Raw genomic sequence first — 24,474 nt, 5'->3', positions numbered from 1 at the left:
AGGTAGCCGGCTCCAGAGCTGACGTTCTTAACTAGGTTAACCAGGGCTTGGCTAGAGTCAGGAATTGAAATGCTACCAACAAATGTGACCTCTTGGCTTGGCTTGCATCTCAGAGCTTCCGTCCTAGGTAGGCTTCCTCCATTGAGTGTGCATGGTTGCAGCCCCAAGACCATGCTGACCTTACAGCCCCAAGACCACACTGACCATACCAACAAAGGATGTCTTCCCCAAGAGCCCCGGCCCAAGTCCCCAGGACTGCCAGGTCGGTTTGGGGCCAGTGTCTTCCCCTAGGACAGGGTCACCCTCATGAGACCTCTGCAGAACTACCAGAGAGCAGACAATGCGGACACTGTGTGTCCACAGTGACCCAGTTAATGATGGTCAAGGGTCAAGGTGAAAACCGGGTAATGGAATTCCTGCTATGTGCCAGGTGTTTGCAAGGCATTGGGGAGCTACTAAGATATGGTTGTTACCCACAATCAGGTAGGAGAGCGCAAGCAAAGGGAAATCACAAGAATCTTTTCTGGAGCCCAAGCAGAAGGGAATAAATAACTGATCAGGAGGTGAGCAGGATCTGGAAAAAGCTAAGTAGTAGTGAATAGTAACTACCTGTTTGAATGCATAGGACATGCCAGGCACTAGGCTAAGTGATTGGTACATATTTATCTTCACTCTGGTACCTTCTGTCTAATAGATAAGGAAACTGATACTTAGAACAATGAAATAACATGCCCAAGGTCCCAACACAAAGGAGCCAGGATTCAAAAATCTATAAACACCTTTGACATAACCCTGTTACTAAGAAGAGCCAGCAAAGGTCATAGTCAATCCCCCCCCCCCCCCCCCCCCCCCCCCCGCCCTAAGTAACTGACATTGAAAATGAAATTCCTTGGTTGGTCGCAATCTGATATCAGGTATCTATTAAGGTACACAGAACACACAGTTAAGAACTTATTTAATTGGCCCCAGCAATGAAGATGTGGTCATTAAATTCTGGACTTTTCCCAACCTGCTTTTAAGTATCATCAATATGGTGTGCGAGTGGTGCCATTAAAAATATCAGGGGAAAAAAGGCTCAAAGGATTTCAGATCCAAATACAAAAGCCCTGAAACCATCAAAGGGGAAACCGGATCTGACCTGAACATGCTACATATGGAAACCTTGGAATCCCTGCAATGCTCTGGGGAATATTCAGTTACAAGGGAGACCCAGCACTGACCTTTTTGCAGGGAGACAATCAACAGAACACTGTATTTGATAGGAGGAATTCACTTCCTGTTGACAAGGCTTCTAACCCTGTACAAGAGAGAGAAGAGGGGAGGGCTGAGACCTCAGTTGGCTTTGAATTGATGAACCCCGGTTATGGCGGAGTCTGAAAAGAAAAAGAAAAAAACAAAAACAAACAAAAAAGGAGGTATTGTGTAGAAAGGCCATACGATCTGCCCAGCTGTTAAATCCTTTGCTCCTACGGGTCTGCTAGAAAGGCTGAAGAAATGAAAGAACCAGCAGAAACTGGACGTTCTTCTCTTGAATATTTATGACATTTCTTCTGCAAATACTCATGACCTCTAGAAGATACCAGAGTGCCTACTAGTTCAAATTTTACTTCCTGGGTGGAGGCTTTCTGGGCTATCCACCCCTGTATTAAATCCATCTCACACTGCTCTCCCTGCCACCCACACTCGCAGCACTGCACATTGTCCTTTATTTGGTGACCCCATCACCCCAATACAGTATTTCTATTATGGCCTTGTACTGAAATGGACTCCTGCACTAGATTCTAACTCACCTCTGTCCTCAGCACTTTAACAGATAAAGCTGCTCAGAAAATGGTGACTGAATGGTGGTGGTCGTGGTGACACACGACTCTAAATTTATAAACACTGCCTACATTTATAAACACTGAACTATGCTGTAGCAGGTCTCTGAGGTTATCTTCTGTCCAGGAGCTCCTCAAGGGCAACACCATGTCTTCTTCATCTTTATCTCCATTGTTGAGCGCGGTGTCTAACAGTTTCCAGCAAATAGTAGGTGTTCAGTAAACGTTTCGGTGGTTAGGCACATTTCTCTACACGTGATGCGCAGGGCGGGTGGGGTAGGAGAGCAATTAGCAGGACTACTGATGGAGAAAAGCTTGTAAATTAGTGACAGTCTTTTTCAGTTGCTGAGCCGTGAGTGATGGGGATCAGCAGTTCTCTGGCCAAGTGCAACTTTGGCTCCCACGTCCCCAGCGGGGGCAATTTGTCACGAGTCAGAGGGAGGGGGCTGACCTGGAACACACACGGGTGCTCCCCCCTTAAATCCCACAACAGATCCAAGGTGTAGCAGGTATCCCCGCCCCCCCCCCCCCCCCCCCCCGAGGTGCCGAAGACGACATCGGCCCAGCGAGGTTTATCTCCTGCCCAAGCCCCTCCAGGTCGAAGGGGCCAAGCCTGAGACTCAGCTGGCTGCAGGCACCTGGGCCCGGCCGGCGGGGCTTTCCTCCTCCTGGGGCTGCCTGCGGGCCTTTCCAGTCTGGCCGGGCGTCTCCTGCAGAGGAGGAGGACGAGGGGAGAGGCCGGGGCCCAAATGCTTTGGGCACAGGGGAGTCAGAGGAGGCCGGCGACCCCGGGGTCGCGGAGCCGCGCATCCCTGCCCGGCACACATTAGGGGGAATCCGTAAGCTTGGTCCTTCTGAGCTTCCGTAGGTCGGAATCGACTCGGCGTCCGCGCAGCCCGGGCAGGATTAGTATCTTGAAACTCAAATCATGTCTGCGTACTCGAACCGCGCAAACGCACAGGTGGCTAAGCCAACCTCATCCTACAGTCTCCCCAACACGAAGACGGCAGAACCCCCACCCTCTCACCGTAGCCGACACCGACCATCTGGGAATCCGAGGGCGGAAGTGACGGTGAAGTTCCGGTGCTCGCGTCACTTCCGCCGCGCTTCTGGGCGGCGCCAAGATGGATGCTTCACGGGCCCGGGAGCAGCTCCGGCGGCGGTACCTGTTCCCGCCGGACACCGAGGCCCCGCAGGACCGCGAGGGCTACGCCAGGCCGGGTGAGGCGCTCCCCCGGGCGCGGCCGAGGGGGGCCGGAGTCGAGGCGCCCGGAAATGGCCGGCCCCGCGGGCCTCCCGCAGCCCTGCCCTGGCTGGAGGGACCGGGGTTGGTTTTCCAAGGCTTGCCAAGTAGTTTTGCAAGTCGGGTGTTTAGCTCCCTGAGAGATCCCTGGTGATCTCTTAGCCCTGCGCATCTTCATCTCAGCTGCGCTCCGGGATTCCCAGGACAGCTGGTTTAACACCTGTTTGGTAATAGCCGTTAAAATTAAAAACAAAAACAAAAAACCAGCCGTCTGATTGCATTTATAAGAATCTACCAAAGAATCCTACTCTTACCAAAACCTGAGGACATATGTGCAAAGTGTTTAACCTCAGCGTTGCTTGTAACAGCGAACGACTGAAAACATCTCGTTGCCCGTCAGCAGAGAGCGGGCTCGGTACGTTGGGATGATTCACACGCGGCGCAGCAGGCGGACTTCTTTGTACCGCCGTGGGTGGTTTTCAGAGGGCGGCGCAGAACCAAGGATGGTATGCCACCCCTTGGGTACGAACCCAGGGACGTGTGAGGTCTGTTCAGCTGTAAATGCAGAGGATATGGAAGGATTCGTAGAAGCTGATGGGTCATTGCTTTTGGGTTGAGAAATGAGGGTCAGGGATAGGAAAAGATTTCATTTTAGATCTTTCTGTTCTGTGTGCTGTAAGTTATGTGCATTTATTACCCTTTTATTTTTTTTTACCCTTTTATTTTTTTTAAGATGTTTTTATTTATTCATAAGAGACAGAGAGAGAAAGAGAGGCAGAGACACAGGCAGAGGGAGAAGCAGGCTCCATGCAGGGAGCCCGACATGGACCTGACCCTGGGACTCTAGGATCAGGCCCCAGGCTGAAGGCAGGCGCCAAACCCGCTGAGCCACCCAGGGATCCCTATTACCCTTATTTTTTTTAAAATATTTTTTTATTTATATATTCATGATAGACATAGAGAGAGAGGCAGAGACACAGGCAGAGGGAGAAGCAGGCTCCATGCAGGGAGCCGGACATGGGACTCAATCCCGGGTCTCCAGGATCACGCCCTGGGCTGAAGGTGGCGCTAAACCGCTGAGCCACCCATGGATCCCTATTACCCTTTTAAAAATAAACAGAAAACATCATGCCCAGGCATGCTTGTTTATTCATTTCAGGCTCTGTCCCAGAATTTGCATTATAAACAGGTCTCCTGGGGACTCTGATAGTTTGCTAAAGGCTGGGGACCTCAGATGTATCCCAGTGATTCTCACAAGAACTGAGAGAGCGGGCATGGGCATGTCACTCATCTGGGGAACTTATTAGAAATGACGCATTAGACCCAACCCCAGCCACCTTATCTTTCAGATTAGGTCTCATATGGAAGAAATTTGATTTGTCCATTACCTGTCTAGACAGTACTGTGCTGAGACTAGACCTCCACTGTGCCCTTGCCACTTTTGAGCTGCTGCAAAAGGTTGTGTTTGTTTGCAATAATTGAACTACATAGTTAAAAGTAGTATTTTGGGGGTAATTACAAGTCCATCTTGTGCTGTAATGTCTGCTGTCCGCATTTTTCTTAATTAACAAGACTAATTGCTCTCCTAGGCGATATATGAAACATAAAAACTAAAATTCCTACACTGCCAGATGGTGTCATTCTTTCCAAAAGATGATAATAATTATGAATTTGATTTTAAAATATGTTTAGGGGGGAAAAGTTGCCTATATTGAACATGTTTTATAGCAGGATCCTACTAATTCTGCATTTATAAACCTATTTTGGTGGTTGTACGGAAGAAAGTGGTACTCTAATTGGAAAGAATCTGGTTTTTGGAGAGCTCCAGGAAATTAATTTATCTGGCTGAAAATAGATGTTCTTTTTCCTCATAAATCTATGGTGACTTGATAAGTTGAAATCTCTCTTATTTGCAGAAGCCTCTACAGCTGTTGAGAAAAAGGAGAAACCTCTTCCAAGACTTAATATCCATTCTGGATTCTGGATTTTGGCATCCATCGTTGTGACCTACTATGTTGACTTCTTTAAAACCATTAAAGAAAACTTTCACACTAGCAGGTGAGAAAACTTTATTGCTTAGCTTTGTAAAATTAAGCATCACCATCTTATTTTTCATGTTCTGTTTTGTCAATTGAATTCTACAAATGCCTAGAAAGCTCTTACTTCCTGCCAGGTGCCATGTTGGATGTGCTAGTGATACAAAGGTTGAAGAAGAGAGTGTGTGCTTTGGACATGAACAGCAGAACAGATGAGCCTGGAAAGTATTTCAGCATGCCTTTCAGCACATGTATGTTGTAAGACGGCAGACGTAGTGAATTTAAGAAGAATCTAATCCATTTGTAAAAGGTGGAAGAAGAAAGATTCTGCTGAGGTCTCTCTGAAGATAAAGTGCAGGAGCACTGGGAGGAGGGCGTGAGGACCATGGTGGGTGAGAACCAGGTCAGAGGTTGTTTTCAGAGAGCAGTTACAGCTAACAAGGTAAGGGGAGTGATTGAATTAGAGTTGACGTCACTCGAGGGGGGAGTTGGGAGCTGAGGCTGGATGTCAAATCGTCTCATTCAAGAGGATAGGGATCTCTTGATATAATCTCAGGAGCTGACATGGGAGACAAGGTTGTGAATCAGACCTGAGTCCTCACTGAACATTGGAGAGTGTTCTGGAGCCCCTGCCCCATAACAGAAAAAAGGAGAGAGGTTGGTGAGCAGTGGAGCAGGCATAGGGAGGGGTGGTGGTTTGCATAGGGTATGAACACAGTTGTTTGCAAAGAGCAGCCGGGCTAGAAAGGTGTAGCTAGAACTCTCTGATTCCGTGTTATCTTCTCTTCAGAAGCCTTCAGGAAGAGCAGTGACCACTGGCGAGAGAGTCAGGAGGTGCACGAAGCATGCAGTTAGGAGAAAGGAAGCATATGGGACTTTATTTAAACTGTTGGAGGGAAAAAGCTTGGGCCTCTCTTTCCTCATTCCCATGAGCTGGAGCTTTCCTCAAACACTCCTATTATCCTGCCCTTTGCCCTCCTTGCTCCTTCCCTGACCGAGTCCAGGATGAAGAACCAGGCACATGTCGCTCAGCTCCTTCTTTCTCTTGGGAGCCAGTTGCCCATTGGAAGCACAGATTCCTGTCTGCTTTTCTCTGCCATCATTTATGGGAGCAGCCCCCAGATGAGAGGGTCTCTAGGTATTCCTGACAACTTGGAGCCTGGCAAGTATGTCTGGTCACCAGAGCTACCTTCTTGTGCTCCCATCTGTGAAAAAAGCTGACAGTTGACCTCATTAGCCTAATTCCTTCTTGTCCCTCAGTTGGTTTAGAACCTGGGCTGGGAAAAGAGAGAGTGTTTACTTTGCACACTACCAGGGGCAGCTGTCTCTTTGTTATTCAGATATGTCATGAGAGTCTGAGATGTGTTTGGCTGTGGTGACAGCAATGAATGAGGCACATTTCTAGCCTCTCACTGCCTCTTCTAGTCCAAGACTGATAAATCAGTCATGTGACATGTGCTGTGTAAGTTTATGCACAGGATTTACCTCTTTGTCTCCTTATATTAAGTATTCTCACTAGTTTAAGGAAATGGTGAGCTGAGGGATAATTTGTTACAATAAAAGATGTTGGGGGCAGCTGCAGGAGTAAGTGGAGTGCCCAGGGGCACACGCTGTCATGTGGCAGAGCCAGGACTCAGAATCTGGACGGAGGGCTGTGGAGCAAGAGAAGGAAGTGGAAGTCACAGGCCTGGCCTGAAAAAAATGTCCTCTTAGAGAAAAGCATGAGCAGACACTCAAAGGCTGAGGATTTTGAGTAGCACTGTATTCTTCCCGAGGGCCTCAGTAAGCAGTGAGGAGTTTGAGCAGTCCTGGGATGAGAGCAGTACCCAAGAGGGAGTATAGGCCACAATCTGCTCTCTGCAAACGGCTTATTTCTCTAATACCTGAGGTGATTTCTTATTACTTGTCCTGCTGTTAGCCCAAGTTCAGAAGCTCGAGGCTTTAGGGTTTTTAAATCTATGCAAGCTTAGGGGCGCCTGGATGACTCAGTCAGTGGAGTTTTGATTTTGGTTCGGGTCATGATCTCAGGGTCGTAAGATCGAGTCCCACATCAGCCTATGTGCTGAGCATGGAGCTCGCTTAAGATTCTCTCTGCTCCCCTAACCCCTACTTAAAAAAAAAAAAAAAGATTAAATCTATGCAAGGTTGTAAGACTGTGTTCAAAGACAGGAGAGACGGGTCAACATTAAAGCGGATCATCACCATGCTTTGGAAATCTCCATTTTTAGGAAATTGCTGGTTGTGTGTAGGGACTGGAGAGCTGATTAAACTACAACAAAAATTACCGTCGCAGTTGCCCAGGCAACTTCCTCAGAGCCACCACGCCACAATTTGGGAAACCAGGGCAAGTTAGCTTCCTTTGGGACTGTTGCAGTGACTCATACACAGCCAGGGTTGAGGGCCACTGACCTGCAGTATTGTTTCGGTTTAGGCAGGTTCTTCAACTGTGTCTGTCTGCTACCAAATCTGGACTCTGTGGCCACACTAGGATTCTGTGTGATTTTAAATACGGATGAACAGAAGGATTCTGACCAAGCAAGGAGGTCACTGTAACTCTGGCACAGTGTTCCTCAGCCTTTGTTAGCATGTCCTAAGGAGGCTTTGCAAGCCATGTTATTCCTAATCACTCCCTTATCTACTGTGTGAATATCTGTGCTTTGTACACGCAGAAGGAGTAAGATTATGTCTTCACTCTGGGGGCAATATCACCCCTGTTGAGAATGTACACTGTGGCAGAAGAGAGGTCTTTGAAGGCCTCTTTGAAGAGGATCATGAAAAATTTTTTTTTCATAGATCACCCCAGTGGAATGATACTTATTGCTCCTGGGCATTAACTGTGTGGGAAGTGCTTTTCTGAGCAACTGTGTGATTCTCACAGTGATTCTGTAAGTGTTGGTGACATTTCCAAAGGACTGTGAGGGTAAGGAATTGTCCCAGAGTCACAAGGCTAGTCATGCTGAAGCTAAGATCCAAAGCCAGACCGGCACATGTGAAAGGCCCTGCTTTAATTGCCATGCTCTCCTGTCTCTCATAATTAATCCCAGAACTTGGCATCCTTCAATGCCTTCAAGGAATCTGGAATCTTGCATTGGTTGGATGTGTATTCAGCGGCTGTGTGACTTGACTGTTCCAGCCCCCGTGACCCATCTTGTCCACATGGAACACTGGCCTTCTCCCAAAGGAGAAGGGAAAGATAATGGGGGCTGGGAATGTTGGCGGATGGAGAGGGCTTTGTTCCCCAAATCTGGCCTTGTCCCCTGACAGCAGGGGCCCAGGAGGCCACCTTCACATGCAGAGTCTCGGGTCTTGGGTAGAATTAGAAGTGAGAAAAAAGACACTGCCCCTCAAGAGGAGGATTGGAGCCCTTTCTCAAAATGGGTGTGTCTCCCTCAGCAATCTCTTCTGAGAGGCAGTTTGAAGAAACCATTTTCCACATCGATTGTCAGTACTCCCAGAAACCCTCCCTGACTTGGAGGTGTTCGCAGTACCTGTTTCTTACTCTCACATTCAGATCTTCAGAAAGAGACCAAGCTGCGGCGTGTCCTGTATCATTAAGGAAGACACATAGCCTTGAGCGCACTTGTGCTCTGGGTGGTGGTTTTGGAGTGTGTGCAGCACACGTGTGTTGAAGGCCCTGCTTTCTTCTGCTGTGTCTGCTGGCCTCCTCTTGTCTCACTCCACCTCTCTTTAGACAGAGGCCTTCTGAAAGCTGGGATTGAGGAGCTGTGGAAATTGATTTTTAGGCTCTCAGTGAAAACGTTTAAGACACTTGCTGACTTGCTCAGTGCTGTCAACCCTCCTGTCGCTTTTGTCTCTGCAGTTGGTTTGTCGTGGGCGGTGCCCTGCTGCTTATCAGTCTGTCGATCGCATGTTACTGCATCCTCTACCTGGAGTGGTGTTGTGGAATTGAAGATTATGATGTCAAGTATCCCACCTTGATACCCGTTACAACTGCTACTTTCATTGCGGCTGGAATTTGGTAAGTTAACTTTGAAATGACTAATAGGAATGAAACGTTTTTTGATTGGGTACTGATGTATATGGTACAAAACTCAATGAAAAGGAATAATGAGAAAATGGCCTCCCATCATTGCTGGTCTTGGAGTTCCTTTCCAGTAGGTTCTTTATGTATTTAACTATTTAAAATACAAATGGTGACACGCTGTGTGTATTTCGGATATTTTGCTTTTTCAGTCATTTTCAGTGTGAAATATAATACATACAGAAAGTGGAAAAACCTAAGTTGTGGAGCTGAACAAGTTAAGAGAAACATTGGCAAGAGCCCACCCAGGTCAAGGAGAACAGTGCCAGCCCCAGAATCCCTTTATGTCCCCCTCTCTCCGCCACCTCTCCAGGCACCGTCCTTCCTGCCCAGGGACAGACACTGCTCTGACCTGTGTGGGATTTGCTTTCTTTTGCATCTCTCTCTTTCTTTTTTTTTTTTTTCAAGATTTTATTTATTTATTCATGAGAGACAGAGAGAGAGAGAGAGGCAGAGACACAGGCAGAGGGAGAAGCAGGCTCCCTGCAGGAAAGCCCGATGTGGGACTTGATCCCAGGACCCCCGGATCACAACCTGAGCCAAAGGCGGATGCTCAACCACTGAGCCACCCAGATGCCCCTTTTTTGCATCTCTTAAATACTGTTTTTGTTTTGTCTAGTTTTTTGAGCTTTCTAGAAATGGATTCATGTATTATGTATTCATTTACATTTGGCTGTTTACACATTTTGTGTGCTGTTTATTACTCTCATGCTCAAAACTTTAGAAACAAGTAGAAAGCTGCTGTCTTTCCTGTATCGTGAAAGAAAAACCCATTGCCATGAGTGGAGCTGCAGTTGGGACCATGCTTCATAGAGAGTGTGCAGAGCCTCACCTTTGTTCTTGCTGCTGCCTCAGTCTCATCCTATCTCACCCCATCCTTCGTTAGATCTGCTTTGTGTATCACTGCTGCTCATTGCTGGTTAGCATCTCGGCCTATCACCGAATCCCTGTTTCCAGTTTGGTGGTGTTTTTAATGATGCTTTTAACATTCTGGAATATGAGTCTGGTGCGCATGTGCACACGTGTCTCCTGGGTGTTTATTCAATGAAAAATACTGATTTGTTTTAATATGTATAGAAGTATACTTGTTCTCTGAAGAAAAATCTATTAATTACAGAAAAACACAAAGGAAATAAATCAGCATGATCCTACCAGCCAGAGAGAAAAACTATTCTTTATGTGTTGTCTATATTCCTATAGCTTTTTTCCTTTTTCTATGCTAATTGAATTTTGATTTTGGAAAAACCATATACTTTTGTACATACTCAGTTTAAATGCATGTTTTTTATGATGAATTTTCTGTAGTTGAAGTTTAAGGGTAATTGACATGTATTACCTTGTGATGTGGATGTTACCCTTCAGTGGCGTGGGTGGCCAGGTGTTCTGTTTTACATTGTAAGAGCAAGATCACCCCAAATATGTTAGTTTTTAGAATAGTAGGATTATAGTTGTTTAAAGTCCTGCTTATCAAACTGTTACATAATAAAACCTTGATTTAATTGACTATAGTTTTTTCTAATTAACTTCTGCTCTTAGAAATTCAGTCCATAAAAAAATCATTTGCACTTAGAAGCTATCTTATTTTTACCTAGGTGACCGGAATAGTGTTTTTCTCAATAGGAAATTTAATAGCAACTTATAAGTGATTACTTTTTTTCGTTCTGTTTTTCTTTTTTTTTAAGATCTTATTTATTTATTTGAGAGAGAGGGTGAGCCGAGAGAGAGAGAGCAAACATGAATGGGGGGGAAAAGGCAGAGGGAGAGGGGAAAGCAGACTCCCCATTGAGGTGGGAGCCCGATGTGGGGGCTCGATCCCGGGACTCTGAGATCATGACCTGAACCAAAGGCAGATGCTTTATTTTTCTAATAAAAAAATATTTGAAACTGTCTTGACCATGATCGTTTGATGGCTTGTGGATCGTAAAAGCAGGCTGTAGCCATTATAATTCCTGCTCTATCAGATGCTGACTTTTAGACACTTGGGTTCCTCTTGGGCCCACTCTCATGGGAGGACCTCTACCCACTCCAGCTCCCAGTGCTTTTGGAAGAGTTTGTGATATTTCCAGTGTCGGCTAAATCACATCTCTGAGAAACGTGTCATACGTATAAAGTTGCTGGTTAAGTGAACTTCCCCAAACCGAGTCAACAGTGGGTTCTCTAAATCTAGACTCCACAGCAGGATATGTGTATAGATTGTAGCTGGAGTTGCCCACCATGTGTGCTTTGTCCTTTTCAGCTTCAACGTTGCTTTGTGGCACGTGTGGTCCTTCCTCACACCGTTGCTGTTGTTCACACAGTTCATGGGGGTTGTGATGCTCATCTCACTCCTTGGATGATTTCTAAAGGTAGGAGCTCTGGAATGGCATGTCTCATATTGAACGCATTGGAACAGCATCTTCTATGACAATTTTCAGGTGCAGGCCAACTTGTCGACTATTCATTCACTGAACTCAGACAAAAGGGATTGCGACCCCTTCCCTTTTGCATAAATTCTTTCTCTATGCCTGCTTCTTAGGCAAGGCACCCGCCATTCAGAGACGTCATTGAGACAGGGTTCGCACCTTCCAGAACAGAGAAGTTCACACAGTAGATCATTTTTTCCTGAAGTCAGCCTCCCTCACCTAATACATACATGGTGACAGGCTAGATTGCTCTGATGGAATGGGAACATAGAGAGAACAGGCACTCTAACCTACTCTGGCTGCCTCGTAACAGATGACACATCAACCTTTTCCTTTTGTATTACTTACAGAATTTCTTCTTCCCCGCAGACAACTGCCCCCCCTGGACCCCTGCCTTTCACAGTAGGGTCTGTTTCCTGAGTGTCACATGACTCATTTGTCACATAAATACGTGTTGAGAGCTCTCCCTCTAGGTGCTGGGGACATGGCAAAAAGGACCAAGACAGCCACTACTTTCATGTCACTTACTTCAGGGCTTGGAGGAAATCTATTTCATACTTAGTTTACAGGCCTGAAAACAGGCCCAAAGAAGTAGACGCTAATATACTTAGGGTGCTAGAAAATAAATAGTTGGGGTGCTAGAAAACTGACTTCAGCTTGTTAGCTGTTAGCATGTGCTCCCTCTGGAGTTTTAAAGGAGAGTCACTGTGCCCATATAGAGGAGAAACAGACATAAACTCATTGCTGCCAGGCTGCAGGGGGTCACTGGCATGTCCCTGACCGCACTGTGGGGAGAGTCCCCTGCACACACTGTGGTATGTCTGGGGCCCTCGGCGTCGCACTAGCCCTTTCTCCCAGTTCAAGTCTGTCGTCACAAGAAGTCACCTATTCCTACCACGTGTCCTGCCTCTCCCCTTCCCCCTGAAGTCATTACATTTTTGGTCGTTCAGTTTTGACTTCTTACACATGTTCATGAGTTTTTGATGTACTGCTGATGTGAATTTACATCTGGTAATGGAGAGCCAGAGTTGTTGTAGGCCTGTGGGCTAAACTGTGCTTTTTAACAGTAAATCCAGCAGCAGAAGGTAGAATGTCTCACTTAGGATGTCACTGTTGATTTTCTTTCAGGTTTAGACCTTCAGGCTGCTGGAAGCATCACAGACTTAATGGAAACGCTAAAGTGTGTCTATCTAGGAAGTGAGTGGTTTCCTTGGAAAAAGTAAACTTTGCAGTGTGGTTGAAATCAGAATAAATTCAAGTTCATTTGCCTTTCCTTAAACTCAAGTAATTGAATCAAATTCAAATTCTGTTTAAAACAGAAGTAATTAGTTTGCATTGTTGATCAGTTTGAATCGTTGGAGCAAGCAGTGGTGTAAACATTTTGGCTGAGTTTCATTATAGATACATGATGTCCTCCCCAAATTGCAGATAAAATGTTCACTCTTTGGTTGTATATGATCATTGGGTGTATATAAAGGAATGATCATGTCCTGTGCCTTTAACCCAGCTTCAGCAATTAATATAGATCTCATTTTTATAATAGTTTTGTTAGGTGAGAGGACCAATTGAAAGCATTTTGTGTATTCCTGTCACTTTAGATTTTATCACGTGTAAATTATTGGGTTTCTAGCATTTGTTTAACATAAGCACTTTTAATCATTTTTAAGTATGTGTAATTTTTTCCTTGACATTTAAATAAAGTATTTTTATAACTCTTGTGGGTTTTGTTACTACAGATTTTGGAAAGTTTGTTTTCAGCTATTAACACTTCAAGTTAACTAGAGGAATAGGGCTCCTTCTTAGAGAAGTCTGCTCTGCTCTTCAAAGACCTCGGGAAGACAGTATTTGCGCCTACAAATGCAAATACGTTCATATGAAACCCAAATATCACAGGCCTGGTGTTGATCTTCACCCCACCCCCTCAGAAGGGGCTTCAGCTGATGATGGGGTATTCAGTTACCACTTGGCTCTGGCTTGGATCCCACCCTGCACCTGCCATTACCAGACCTTGAGTAGTAATCTTTCTCCCAACTGTGAAGTGGGAACGCTCTCTGTTCTGTAGGGTTGTGGCTAATAGGAATAATGCTTACAAGACACCTGTTACAGTGCCTGGGACACAGTAGGCACTCATTCCATTGATGGTAATTGAAAAGGAATGAAAGACCAAGTAGATTCAGGATCAGGAATGGGGAAAGGCGGGCATGATCAATGAGCAGAATCAAGCCCACTCTGGGCACACACACGTGAGAGTTTCATGACAAGTCAGGAACAAGGTCAGACAGGTCAGAGTCAGGTAGTCATGTCAGTCAGTGACATGGGGGGGTCCCGTGCAGAGTTGAGGTTGCAAACCCTAGAAGTTGGGATGAGAGTGAGTAAGGAACCGGCAGGGCTAGGTAGTGGAAGATAGGTAAGGGGCTAAGTGATCCAGCTCCCCCAAAATCCCCAGAAATGTCTGAGGTATAAGGAAACCAGAGATAAGGAGACAGAACCAGACCACCTCGTTTGTCTTAAGCCTCAGAGATGAGATATTCAAAGAAGTAATCATGCTGCTATCAGTGGTCATGTCAAGAAGATGTAAGTTCTCTGGTCAGTTTTCTATAAAACCCTGACCATAAAAGCCCGCAGTGGCAACTCACTCGGGACCCCTCTCTCTAGAGAGCTTTTTCTTTCTGTTCTCACCTCCACTTAATAAACTTTCACTTTACTTCACCCTTTTTGTGTCCATGAGAGTCATTCTTTGACTCAGTGAGACAAGAACCCGGTAACAAGAGCATTGGTTCTGACCCACTGGAGGGGTCTGGGACAGAGCCCACAAACTTGATATCTGGCTAGAGTCTGCAAGAAAACACCTATCCTCCCTCCATCCCCCACCCCCACCCCAAACCCCATCTTTTATTGCAGAGTGTAGATCTACTGTTTGGATAGAAATCTAAGGCTGGGATTTTCTGTATGTAGTTTGTTAAAACCCAGTCGGCAAAATGCTGGTGGTGTGGCCCACTAAGATGGTAAGATGACCCTGTTAGTTGCAAAGAGACAGTTTAATAATTTTAAAACTGGATCATGCCTGGTCCCTGTTTCTGTTAAATAACTGCCATGTTATGTTATCTGTGGGTCTTTGCCTGTTAGTATAACTTCTAAATAAAGAAAAATGCTATCAGGCCATCCTGACAGTGCTTCCAAACAAGCCTGTGGGAGAGCACTGCTCTGCAGGGTAAAGAGTAAATCAACACTTGCAAGTCTCTACCATGAAGGCCAGGGATATGATAGAAGCATGTGTGTGCTCTTAAAAATATCCCTGACTCTTTGGGGCGCCTGAGTGGCTCGGTTGAGCTTCTGACTCTTGGTTTCATGGGCCTCTTGCTTTGAGCTCAGGTCCTGATCTCAGGGTCATGAGATAGAGCCCCGTGTCCAGCTCTGCACAGAGTCTGTTTATTGCCCCTCACCCCCAATAGATACGATCTTCCAAAAACTTTTTTGAAAAAATGTCCCTGACTGACCATCCCAAGTGTCAAGTCCAAGTTTTCTCCCGGCCTGCACGCTAGTTGCCCAGGCCTGCTGCTCAAGGGTTGTGGTTCGGGTGGTGAGCAAGGCTATTCTGTGTGAAGGGTCCTGCGGGTCATCCTAACGTCAGGCCTGGGTCAGGAGCTCTCCTGGTCCAGTGAGTTTGGGGAGAGACCTCTCAGCACAAACAGGGAATGTAGAGATAACAGAATCTAACTGCTCACTAGGATAAAAACCAGACTGAGACTCCTCCCCGGCCCCTCCTCAACCCCACAATCTATGTCTGGGACCCAGCTTGGGGGATTGAAGCCTTGCTAGGAGACTAGCAGGAGTTAAGACCCTGGCTCTGTCGGGGCCCTTGGGTTTTATGCACCATAAAAAAGGTTTCTTTAGCCAGAGAGGCAATGGAAGGGACTGGGGAGAGCTGAACAGCCGTGTCTCTGCAAGTGGGCTCCTAGCCTAGGGGGAGCGGCTGGGGCTGGGTGATGAGTGATTCGGTGCTGTCCACAGCTGCCCCAGTCGGGATAAATGCCGTCCACATAAAGAGGGTTTTTTTTTTTTTTTCCGTTTGTTTAAAGATTTTATCCATCTATTAGAGCACAGCCATGTGCACAAGTTGGCAGGGGGAGGGGCAGAGAGAGAGGCAGACTCCCCGCTGAGCAGGGAGCCCTACGTGGGGCTTGATCCCAGGACTCTGAGGTCCTGACCTGAGCCAAAGGCAGATGCATCACCTACTGAGCCACCCAGGCACCCCAAATGCCCTCTACTTAAAAACAGTTTTTTTGAAAGACTGATTCCGTTCCATATTCCTTGAGGTGGGAAAGAGTTTGGTGGATTCTAGGAACATGGAATTCCTAAAAATAACTCCGTGAAACAGCGGCAGGAGTATTTGGCACACTGAGGTCTGATTCCAAAGGTGAGCGTTGCAGGTTCTGGGCTGAGCATGGTGGGGAGTTGAGAGCAGAGCTGGCCAGGGACTGGCGCTAAGCCGACTGCGAAGCCCTCCTCCCCTGAGTCTCAGACTCCGCTGCCCACATGGAGGACCACGATTTCCCCCGTTCAGGTGGAAGGGGGCCTCCGCGGCTGCTCCATCAAGCAGCGTGAGCAACTAGCTTTTCATGTTAGCTGCAGCCTTTGCAAACCTTTTAATAAACCTCACTTAGGGCATATCCGTGGTGCCTTGAGATGCATCATTCCCATGTGCACACAGATCTGTTGTCCCGTTTCCCTTCTTTGAATGCACACCCCGAGTCAGGTTCCCTCATGCTCCTCCAATTATGGACCATTTGCTTTGGTCTCCCTCACAGCACAACGCCATCGAAGGGCTCCCTGTGCTCACAATCTCCAGCTGTGCTTCTTCTTTTAAAAAGTATGAGATATGTTTGTAAAGGAGGATATTTAATGTTCCCTGTGTTTACAATAAAAAAGAGTCTAAAAGGACCTCAGGGTCTGGGTCCCACCTGGCCCACGCGCCCCCAGTGGCAGGAGTGACCCGCAGTCCAGCCACTGCTCCCCCGCTGCCCCCTCCCTCACCTGAGCACCATGTCTCTCCCAAGGCCATCCAGACTCTTCTCATAACCCCTTTGTCCTTGTCACGGTGGCCAGTACTAAAGACCTGCGACTCCTGGGGCACATCTCATCTCCGCACACATCTGTATGTTCTGGTTGTCTACACCTGCGTGACGAACCACACTACACGGGCTTAAAACCACTACCACCACTGTTATTTTGCTCATGAGTCTGAAGTTCGAACAGGAATTTGCAGGAACAGCTTGTTTCCACTCCACATGGGGCAACTCGACTGGCTGGCTGGACGGTGCCCGTCCAAGAGGATTCACTCGGGGCTGGTGAGGGCGCTGGCTGCGATTTCTCTCCGCATGGGCCCCCCCATGGGGCAGCAGGACCTTCCCCCCTGCAGAGGCTCTCTGATCCAAAGGGGAGCTTCGGTATTAATTTTCAGTTGCTGCTGTAACAGATTGCCACAAACAGCAGCTAAAAACAACAGAAATTGATTGTCGTACAGTTCTGTAGTTTGAGGTCTGGTATGGGTCTCATGGGGCTAAAATCAAGGTGTTGGCGGGGCTGTGGTCCTTCCCAGAGGTTCCAGGGGGGAGAATCTATTTCCTGTACTTTCAGGTCGTTAGCAGAGCTCAATTCCTTGCAGTCCCAGGACTGAGCTCCCCATTCTGAGCTGGCTGTCAGTGAGGCCGGTCCCAGCTTCTAGAGGCACCTGCATTTCTTGCTTCATGGTGCTCTTCCTCCATCTGAAAGCCTCACATCCCTCCGTCGTCCTGACTTCCTCTTCCACCCTCCCCTCTGCTGAAGGGCCGCTGTGATTACACCAGGCTCACCTGGGCAACCCCAGATACACTTCCTATTTTAAAGCCCTTAACTCATCTTTAGCGTTCCTCTGGCCATATCATGCAACATTTTTGGTAGCTTCCAGGAGCAGGGTGTGGACCTCTTTGGGAGCATCCCTCTGCTCACCACTGTGTCCCAGAGACAGGAGATGGAAGCTTCCACTTAAAGCTTGGGCTCAGAAACCGCAAGTAGTCGCAGACTCCAAGTCCAAGGGGACATAGTTTCCCCCATCCTAAAGGAGGAGGGTCAAGGAAGGTGTGGGCCATGTTTTAAAATTATGAGTCTTGGGGACACCTGGGTGGCTCAGCGGTTGAGCTCCTGCCTTCAGTCCAGGGCGTGATCCTGGAGACCTGGGATCGAGTCCCACATCGGGCTCCCTGCATGGAGCCTGCTTCTTCCTCTGTCTGTGTCTCTGCCTCTCTCTGTGTGTCTCTCATGAATAAATAAATAGAATCTTAAAAAGAAAAAACTTTAAAATTACCAATCTTGGGACACCTGGGTGGCTCAGTGGCTGAATGTCTGCATTTGGCTCAGGTCATGATCCTGGGGTCCTGGAATTGAGTCCCACATCAGGGTCCCTGCAGGGGGCCTGCTTCTCCCTCTACTTGTGTCTCTACTTCTCTCTCTGTGTGTGTCTCTCATGAATAATTAAATAAAATCTTAAAAAAATAAAATTGCCAGTCTCTGGCTACAAATTCTCTGCATTCCTCCCCCATGCAAAAGCCAGCCATCCCGGGAAGCCTCATCTCATGACAGCACCAGGCACAGGCTTGGGCTCCAGGATCACATCGTCTAAATCAATACAGGTGCGTGCAGGTGTGGTTGCTTGGGAGCAGGGGAGTGACCGGCAAGTGACCGGCCAGTTACACACGGGACATACAGTGGTGAGGCAGGCATAGGACACCCACTAGGACATTCCCATTCAAAAAGCAGCGAGCAAGGCACACAGTCGCTGGTCCACAGAAATCTGAAATCCAGCTGGGCGCATATCACCCTTTTATGATTAGGAGCCTGTGCTGCTTCCTGGGACTGTGTCAAAGCTTCAGGCTCTACCCTCTGGGCTCTCTTCCACCCTCACCCTTGTGTCACCTTTTTCTGTAAGAAAACAGTTTGGAATTCAGCAACTTTTCTCTGCCTGTCCCCTGCCCAGAAGAAGTGTGAGATCTGCGTACTCTTCATTTTGCACTGGCTGTCCCTTTTGGTCTGAGCTGGAGGTGCTTCGCCTAGAACTATTTGCAAATAACAAGAGGCAGGGGGTCTTCTCAGGAGCATTTAAAGAAATCTTTACCTCCTGGAGCTACAGGACCAGGCTCAGGACTTCGTTGTGGGCAGAGTATCTGGGCTGAGGGCTGACTCCTCAGTCTGGAAAGCTCACCCACCAGAGTGAGCGCCTGAAGGGGAAGGACCAGCTCTTGAGAAATGGACACCTACCTACCTATGGCTGGAACCGGATGTCATCTGATCACCAAACTCAAGGTTGGGCACGCACAGCAGTACTATATTACCGAGTAGAAAAAGAGCATATGTGACTTGAACTTGGCCTGGGCTGGAAACAGGTGGCCCAGGGGCCTTTGAGATCAATTCCGGCTGCTTTGTCTCCTCTCCTTAAAGCACACTTGTGGTCCCACGGGGGCCTTTCTCAGGATGGAGGGAAGCGGCTCACGCTTAGTCTACAGGTGATTCTGCATGATGTGATGGCACCAACCCGCCGCGTAGGCAGCTGTAGCATCACAGCCCCACCCAGAGGTGACCCCGAAGGGAGGGTGCTGAAGGAAAGTCCTCCCAGCGGACTGAATGCTGAGTGGTACATGTTGTTGGGCGCTTTGTCTGGATTGAGAGATGTCCAGAGCGCAAATCTCCATGACCTCAGGGCTACCAGTTTGGCTGACTGGTCGGTGACTTGGAATGAAGAACTGGTAACTTAGTGGCAAGGAGGTTTGGGGAGTAATAGGCGGAGGGGTTTCTCAGCGTGGATCCAGAGTGAAGCATGAGTCACACGAATGTTCACCCACGGCGCCCCCTACAGAAGAGGGGGTGAAACAGCATGTTCTGTGCGTGTCTGTCAGCCGCTGCCTAGCCACCCAGTGTTTGCTGCACAGGCCGGGTACAAGGGGCATGTTGGGGGGGAGAGGAGGGGCAAGCGCTTGGTTACGCAGAATCCTCTCCCCACAGCTGACCCGGTCGACCCTGGTGCTGAGTGCAGCCTCTGCTGTGATGATCTGAAGAGCATTCTGGAACTTTTGTCATTTCTCCCTTCCCCTGAATCTGGACGTGCCTATGACTGCCATCACCAATAGAGTGTGCCAGAAATGACACCGTGTGGCCGCTAAGGCTAGGTCATGAAGGCCATTCAGCTGCTGCTGGTTCTCTTGGAATGCATGCTGTCCCGGTGTCCCCTCTTGGGATGCTCCCGCTCAGAGCCCAGTGGCAAGGCCGTGGGAGGTTCAAGCCACATAAAGAGGACACTCGTGGGAACCCAGCTGAGCCCAGCCTTTGGGTTCATTTGGGCACCAGAATGTGAATTAAACCTTTGGGGATTCCAGCCCTGGGCATCAAGTCACTCCCAGCTGTTCTCGTCTTCCCTGCTAAGGCTCTGGACACCGTAGAGCAGAGGAAAGAGCAACCCACACTGTGTCCCCTGCAAATGCTGACCCACGGATCCATGTGCACAACAAAAGGGTTGCTATGTTGGGCAGTTGATTAGGTTGTGATAGAACTTGCTGCCAACAGCGGAGGCCGCCACTGAGCTGCCTGGTGGACGTTTGATTATATCAGATCCCTTCCATCATGAAGGGAGTGGAGATTTGTTCTCCCTGGATGATTTTGCCTTTCCTTCCCGTGATGCTTCTGCTGGTATTTATATGGTCATGGTCTTCTACGCCACACTGCTTCTGATTCACAACCATGGACTTCACCCAATGCCCAAGACTTAACATCCATTCAGAGCCCATTCTAGTGTTTCCCAAAGGATCCACGTAGAAAAAAATGACATCAGTGGGCAAAGTAGTTCAATTCAAATAAAGACTGTAGTTTGGCTAATACTTTTGTATCAACTTTAATTTCTTAGTTTTGACAAAGGTCCCATGGTGTATGAGCTATTCGGAGGAGGTGAGGGGAGCTGAGTGGAGGGTGAACCAAAACATCTCTACTATCTTCGCAACTCTTCTGTAAATCTAACATTATTTCAAAAGGAAAAGTTAAGAAAATAGATGCGGTAGTGACCTCTCCTCAGGGATGGTCACCATGCCATAATGCTGTGGGTCCTTCTGGGGAAGGCTCAGAGGAAGATTCACAGGATGTTTGTGGCAATGCTGCAGGGCCTTTCTCAAGGAGATCCAGGCAGCCCCTTCTTCATCTGAAGACTCCAGGTCTGCTCAGGTTTGGGGCACCGAGTGAGAGTTTTTGATGATCTCTTGTACTGATTCAAGATAGATCTCAGTTTACCCTACCTAGAGATTTTCCAGTTATTTAGATCAAATAACGCTTTAATAGGCTGCCTCTCATGGGTTGCATTGTGTCCCCCGCCCCCACAGATGTGCTGAAGTCCTAACCACTGGTACCTGTGAAAGTGACCTTATTTGCAGATGTAATAACAATGTAAGTTAAGATGAGGTCATAGTAGAGTAGGGTTGGCCCTTAATCCAATATGACTGGTGTTCATACAAAGAGGAGAGAGACAGACCCAGAGGGAAGTTGGCCGTGTGACAATGACAGCCACAGAGATTTGATCATGCAGCTGGAAGCTAAGTGGCACCCAGGATGAGGAACAGCCACCAGAAACTAGAAGAGACAAGGGAGGATCCTCCCCTAGGTCCCTCAGGGGGAATGTGTCTCTGGTGACACCTTGATTTCCAATCTCCAGGCTGCAGAGCTATGAGATAATACATTTCTGTTGTTTTAAGCCATCGAATTGGTGGTCCTTCATTGTAGCCACCCTAGAAAACTAATTAACACTGCTCACCTCTTTTATTCTTAGAAACTCTGGGATTATATAGCCACCACTGAAGGTAACTGGGAGCAAAATCTTCCACTTGGCCCTGGGTCCTGTTGTTCGTGTTGTTTGTGGCAGCTAATTAAGCATTCCCAGCTGGCCTCTGCCCCTCTGGGTAGTCCATGTCTCACCACCATCCAGGTGGCACCGACGTCCCTAGGCGGCAGTTGCCTGGTCCTTCACTGAGATGACATGTGATCAATGGACTGTGGGTGGGAGTAACATGCTCTGAAGGAGGCCAAAGCTGGGGGCCCGGAGGCCATCGGAGCTCACCGTTTCTCATGCCCCATGTCTGTCCACCCCTGAGCTGGGGGCAGCCGTAAGAAACAGGGTCGTGTGTGGCTCAGACCTCTGAACAACTTACATCAGCGGAAGGCAGAAAGATGAGTAAATCTCTCAATCTTGAGGATTGTCTTGAATAGAGAGGAAAGGGGACAGACTTCGGGTTCTCTCTTATGTGTCCAGAAACTTATATTTTGTTGCTTCTCAAAAGGAATAGATGTAGCACAGAAAAGGGAGCCCCACTTGACTTTCAGATGGGGTGTGTGTGTGTTATCTTTCTCTGTGTTCTAAAGGAGTAAAGGCAGTGCTGGCTGCAGCGACAGCTGAGCTGTGTAATGATGGGGGCTGAGCACAAGAGAAGTTCACTTCTCACAGGGAGGCCTGGCTTCTGCAGGGAGCGTCCCCTTCACCACCTCACCACTGGGGGGCTCAGGCTGACAGACTGCCACCTGTTTGGTTTATGTTTTACAGATTTTATTTATTTATTCGACAGAAAGAGAGAGGGGGAGGGAGGGAGCCAGAGACTGAGCAGGGGGTTGGCAGGCAGAGGGAGAGGGAGAAGCAGAGTCCACGCTGAGCAGGAGCCCAATGTGGGGCTCGATCTCAGGACCCCGGGATCACGACCTAAGCTGAAGGCAGACGGTTAACCTACTGAGCCCCGCAGGCGCCCCCAGACTCTGCCATCTTTAGCATCAAGTTCCCAACGGTGCTCTGGGAGTTGGTGTCATCACTTCTGCCTGTAATCCACTGACCAGAACTTAGTGCCCTGGCTCCATCTAGATGCAGGGACACTGGGAATCAGAGTTCCTAGCTGGACAGCCACTTCCCAGGGACAGTTCCACACCTTGGAAGGGGAGCACATGTTTGATGGCCAGCCAGCCACCTCTCCACTCAGCCTCAGCTCCACGTCCTGCATCTCGTAGGTGCTCAGTAAATAACAACGTGTCTTAGGTGCATTGTATTCGGCAGGCACCTTCCAAGGTACTGCCCGTGTATCAGCCTGTACTGTCCTCATAGAACTCTGAAGAATGGTGACTATGAAGAGCTCCACTTTACAGATGAGGAAATTGAGGCCCAGTGAGGTTTAGTAACTGGTCCAGGGTCACAAGCAGGAAATAATGGAGTCAGGGATCAAACCTCGCAGCCTGGTTTAGAACTCACTACCTACCTACTCTTTGATAGTGCCTTTCCCTACAAATCCATGTTGACACGAACTGATTTATGACAAAGAGATCATGAAGTGATGTGCATTGTAAAATTGAGAAACAAGCAAAAGTGGATTTTATGGGAGCCTGGGGGCATTCATGGAGTCCTTGCCATCTGCCAGGCACTAAGCTCTCCCTCCTTCTTTCTCTGTTTCTTCCTCCCAGGGTCCCGTGGCATTTGGCACAAACTATGGGCCTCACCTTATTGTCCCCAGGCCCAGCCTCATACCTGGGAGGCATCACTACATGTTTTTCAATGTATGATAAAAAAAACAGGCCAGATGCTAGGAGGCAGAATGGATCAGACATGGTTCTTGCCTGTAGGAAGCTCAGCATTGGAAAGGCAGTTAATAATAATCTATAGCAGGGGAGATAGAGGGATGCAGAGCTGGACAAGCCCACGGGGGACCCCAGAAGGAAGAAGTCAGGTGTCTTAGCTTCCTGGGGCTGCCATAACAAAGAACACCAACTGGATGGCTTGAACAACACAGATGTATTGTCTCAAAATCCTTGAGACGGGCAGCCCCGGTGGCGCAGCGGTTTAGCGCCACCTGCAGCCCAGGGCGTGATCCTGGAGACCCTGGACCGAGTCCCACGTCAGGCTCTCTGCATGGTACCTGCTTCTCCCTCTGCCTGTGTCTTTGCCTCTCTTCCTCTCTCTGTGTCTCTATGAATTAAAAAAAAAAAAAAATCCTTGAGACTTGAGGTGTAAGATCAAGATGTCTGTTCCAGGCCTCTCTCCTAGCTTCTGGTGGCCTCTGCTGTTCCCCGGCTTGTAGATGGCACCCTTTCTGAGTCTTCACGTCTTCTCCCTTCTATTTTGTGTCTGTCTTCAATTTCCCCTTTTTGTAAGGACACGGTTGTATGGGATTAGGGCGCACCCTAATGACCTCAACTCGATCATTTCCAAAAAAGTTCACGTTCACAGGTATTGGGGACTAGGACTTTGACATCTTTTGAGGGGACACATTCAACACATATTTAATGAGGACTCATGATGTGCTGGTCACCACTGTTCTATGTGCTGGAGATAGAGCCGTGGACAAGACAGGCAATGTCCTTCCCATAGAGCTTCCGTTACAGCGGGAGAGACAGGCCACAGATGTATACATATTCCAGGGAATGAACAACGTGATCTAAGGGGGAATCTGAAGCAAAGGAATGGGACAGAGCACAGGGGGCGGATGCAGCGCTGACTGCACACCCTGCTGATCTGGCGAGACCCACAGCCGGCTTGCTTCTTCACGCAGCGTCCATCCATATGCACTTTCATTAACTCTGGTTTATTTACTGAGCATCCACCTGGCTTGGGTCTGGGGAAACCCAGCTGAAAGACACTCTTAAGTTTCATAACAATGAACAGGTTTCCTGCCTTTCACACTCATTTCTGTGCACATGTTCCACCCTCTCTCTGGACCAGCCGCCCTCTGCTGCCCTGCCCTCGGTCTCCCGGCCAGTTCCAACTGCTAGGTGTAAAGACTGTGCAGGCGCTGCCACCCCTGGGAACCTATCACCCTTCTGGCAAAATCCAGGCTCATCCACCCCTCCCCTCCAGACAGCCCTGCTCCCAGGGGCTGCTGGCTCCAGTCAC

At 48.2% G+C, this 24,474-nt stretch overlaps 1 protein-coding gene across 2 annotated transcripts; it reads left to right on the top strand.

Moving 5' to 3' along the window:
* Positions 1 to 2,884: 2,884 nt before the first annotated feature.
* On the top strand, positions 2,885 to 13,261 carry TMEM128 (transmembrane protein 128). Of its 2 annotated transcripts, none has more exons than XM_038533384.1 (5): positions 2,885 to 3,041; positions 4,980 to 5,121; positions 8,920 to 9,078; positions 11,378 to 11,486; positions 12,672 to 13,261. In XM_038533384.1, the coding sequence occupies exons 1-4, from the start codon at positions 2,945 to 2,947 to the stop codon at positions 11,475 to 11,477; spliced, it is 498 nt and encodes a 165-aa protein (XP_038389312.1). In that variant the 5' UTR covers positions 2,885 to 2,944; the 3' UTR covers positions 11,478 to 11,486; positions 12,672 to 13,261. The 2 variants fall into 2 exon arrangements, with proteins under 2 accessions (XP_038389312.1, XP_038389313.1); XM_038533385.1 differs by having other exon boundaries at positions 2,911 to 3,041; positions 4,983 to 5,121.
* The last annotated feature ends 11,213 nt before the right edge of the window (positions 13,262 to 24,474 follow it).

The sequence above is a fragment of the Canis lupus genome, chromosome 3, assembly GCF_011100685.1.
Source record: "Canis lupus familiaris isolate Mischka breed German Shepherd chromosome 3, alternate assembly UU_Cfam_GSD_1.0, whole genome shotgun sequence".
Lineage (NCBI taxonomy): Eukaryota > Metazoa > Chordata > Mammalia > Carnivora > Canidae > Canis > Canis lupus.
The sequence above is the reverse complement of the archived record's forward strand: the minus strand, read 5'-3'. Positions and strand labels throughout refer to the sequence as shown.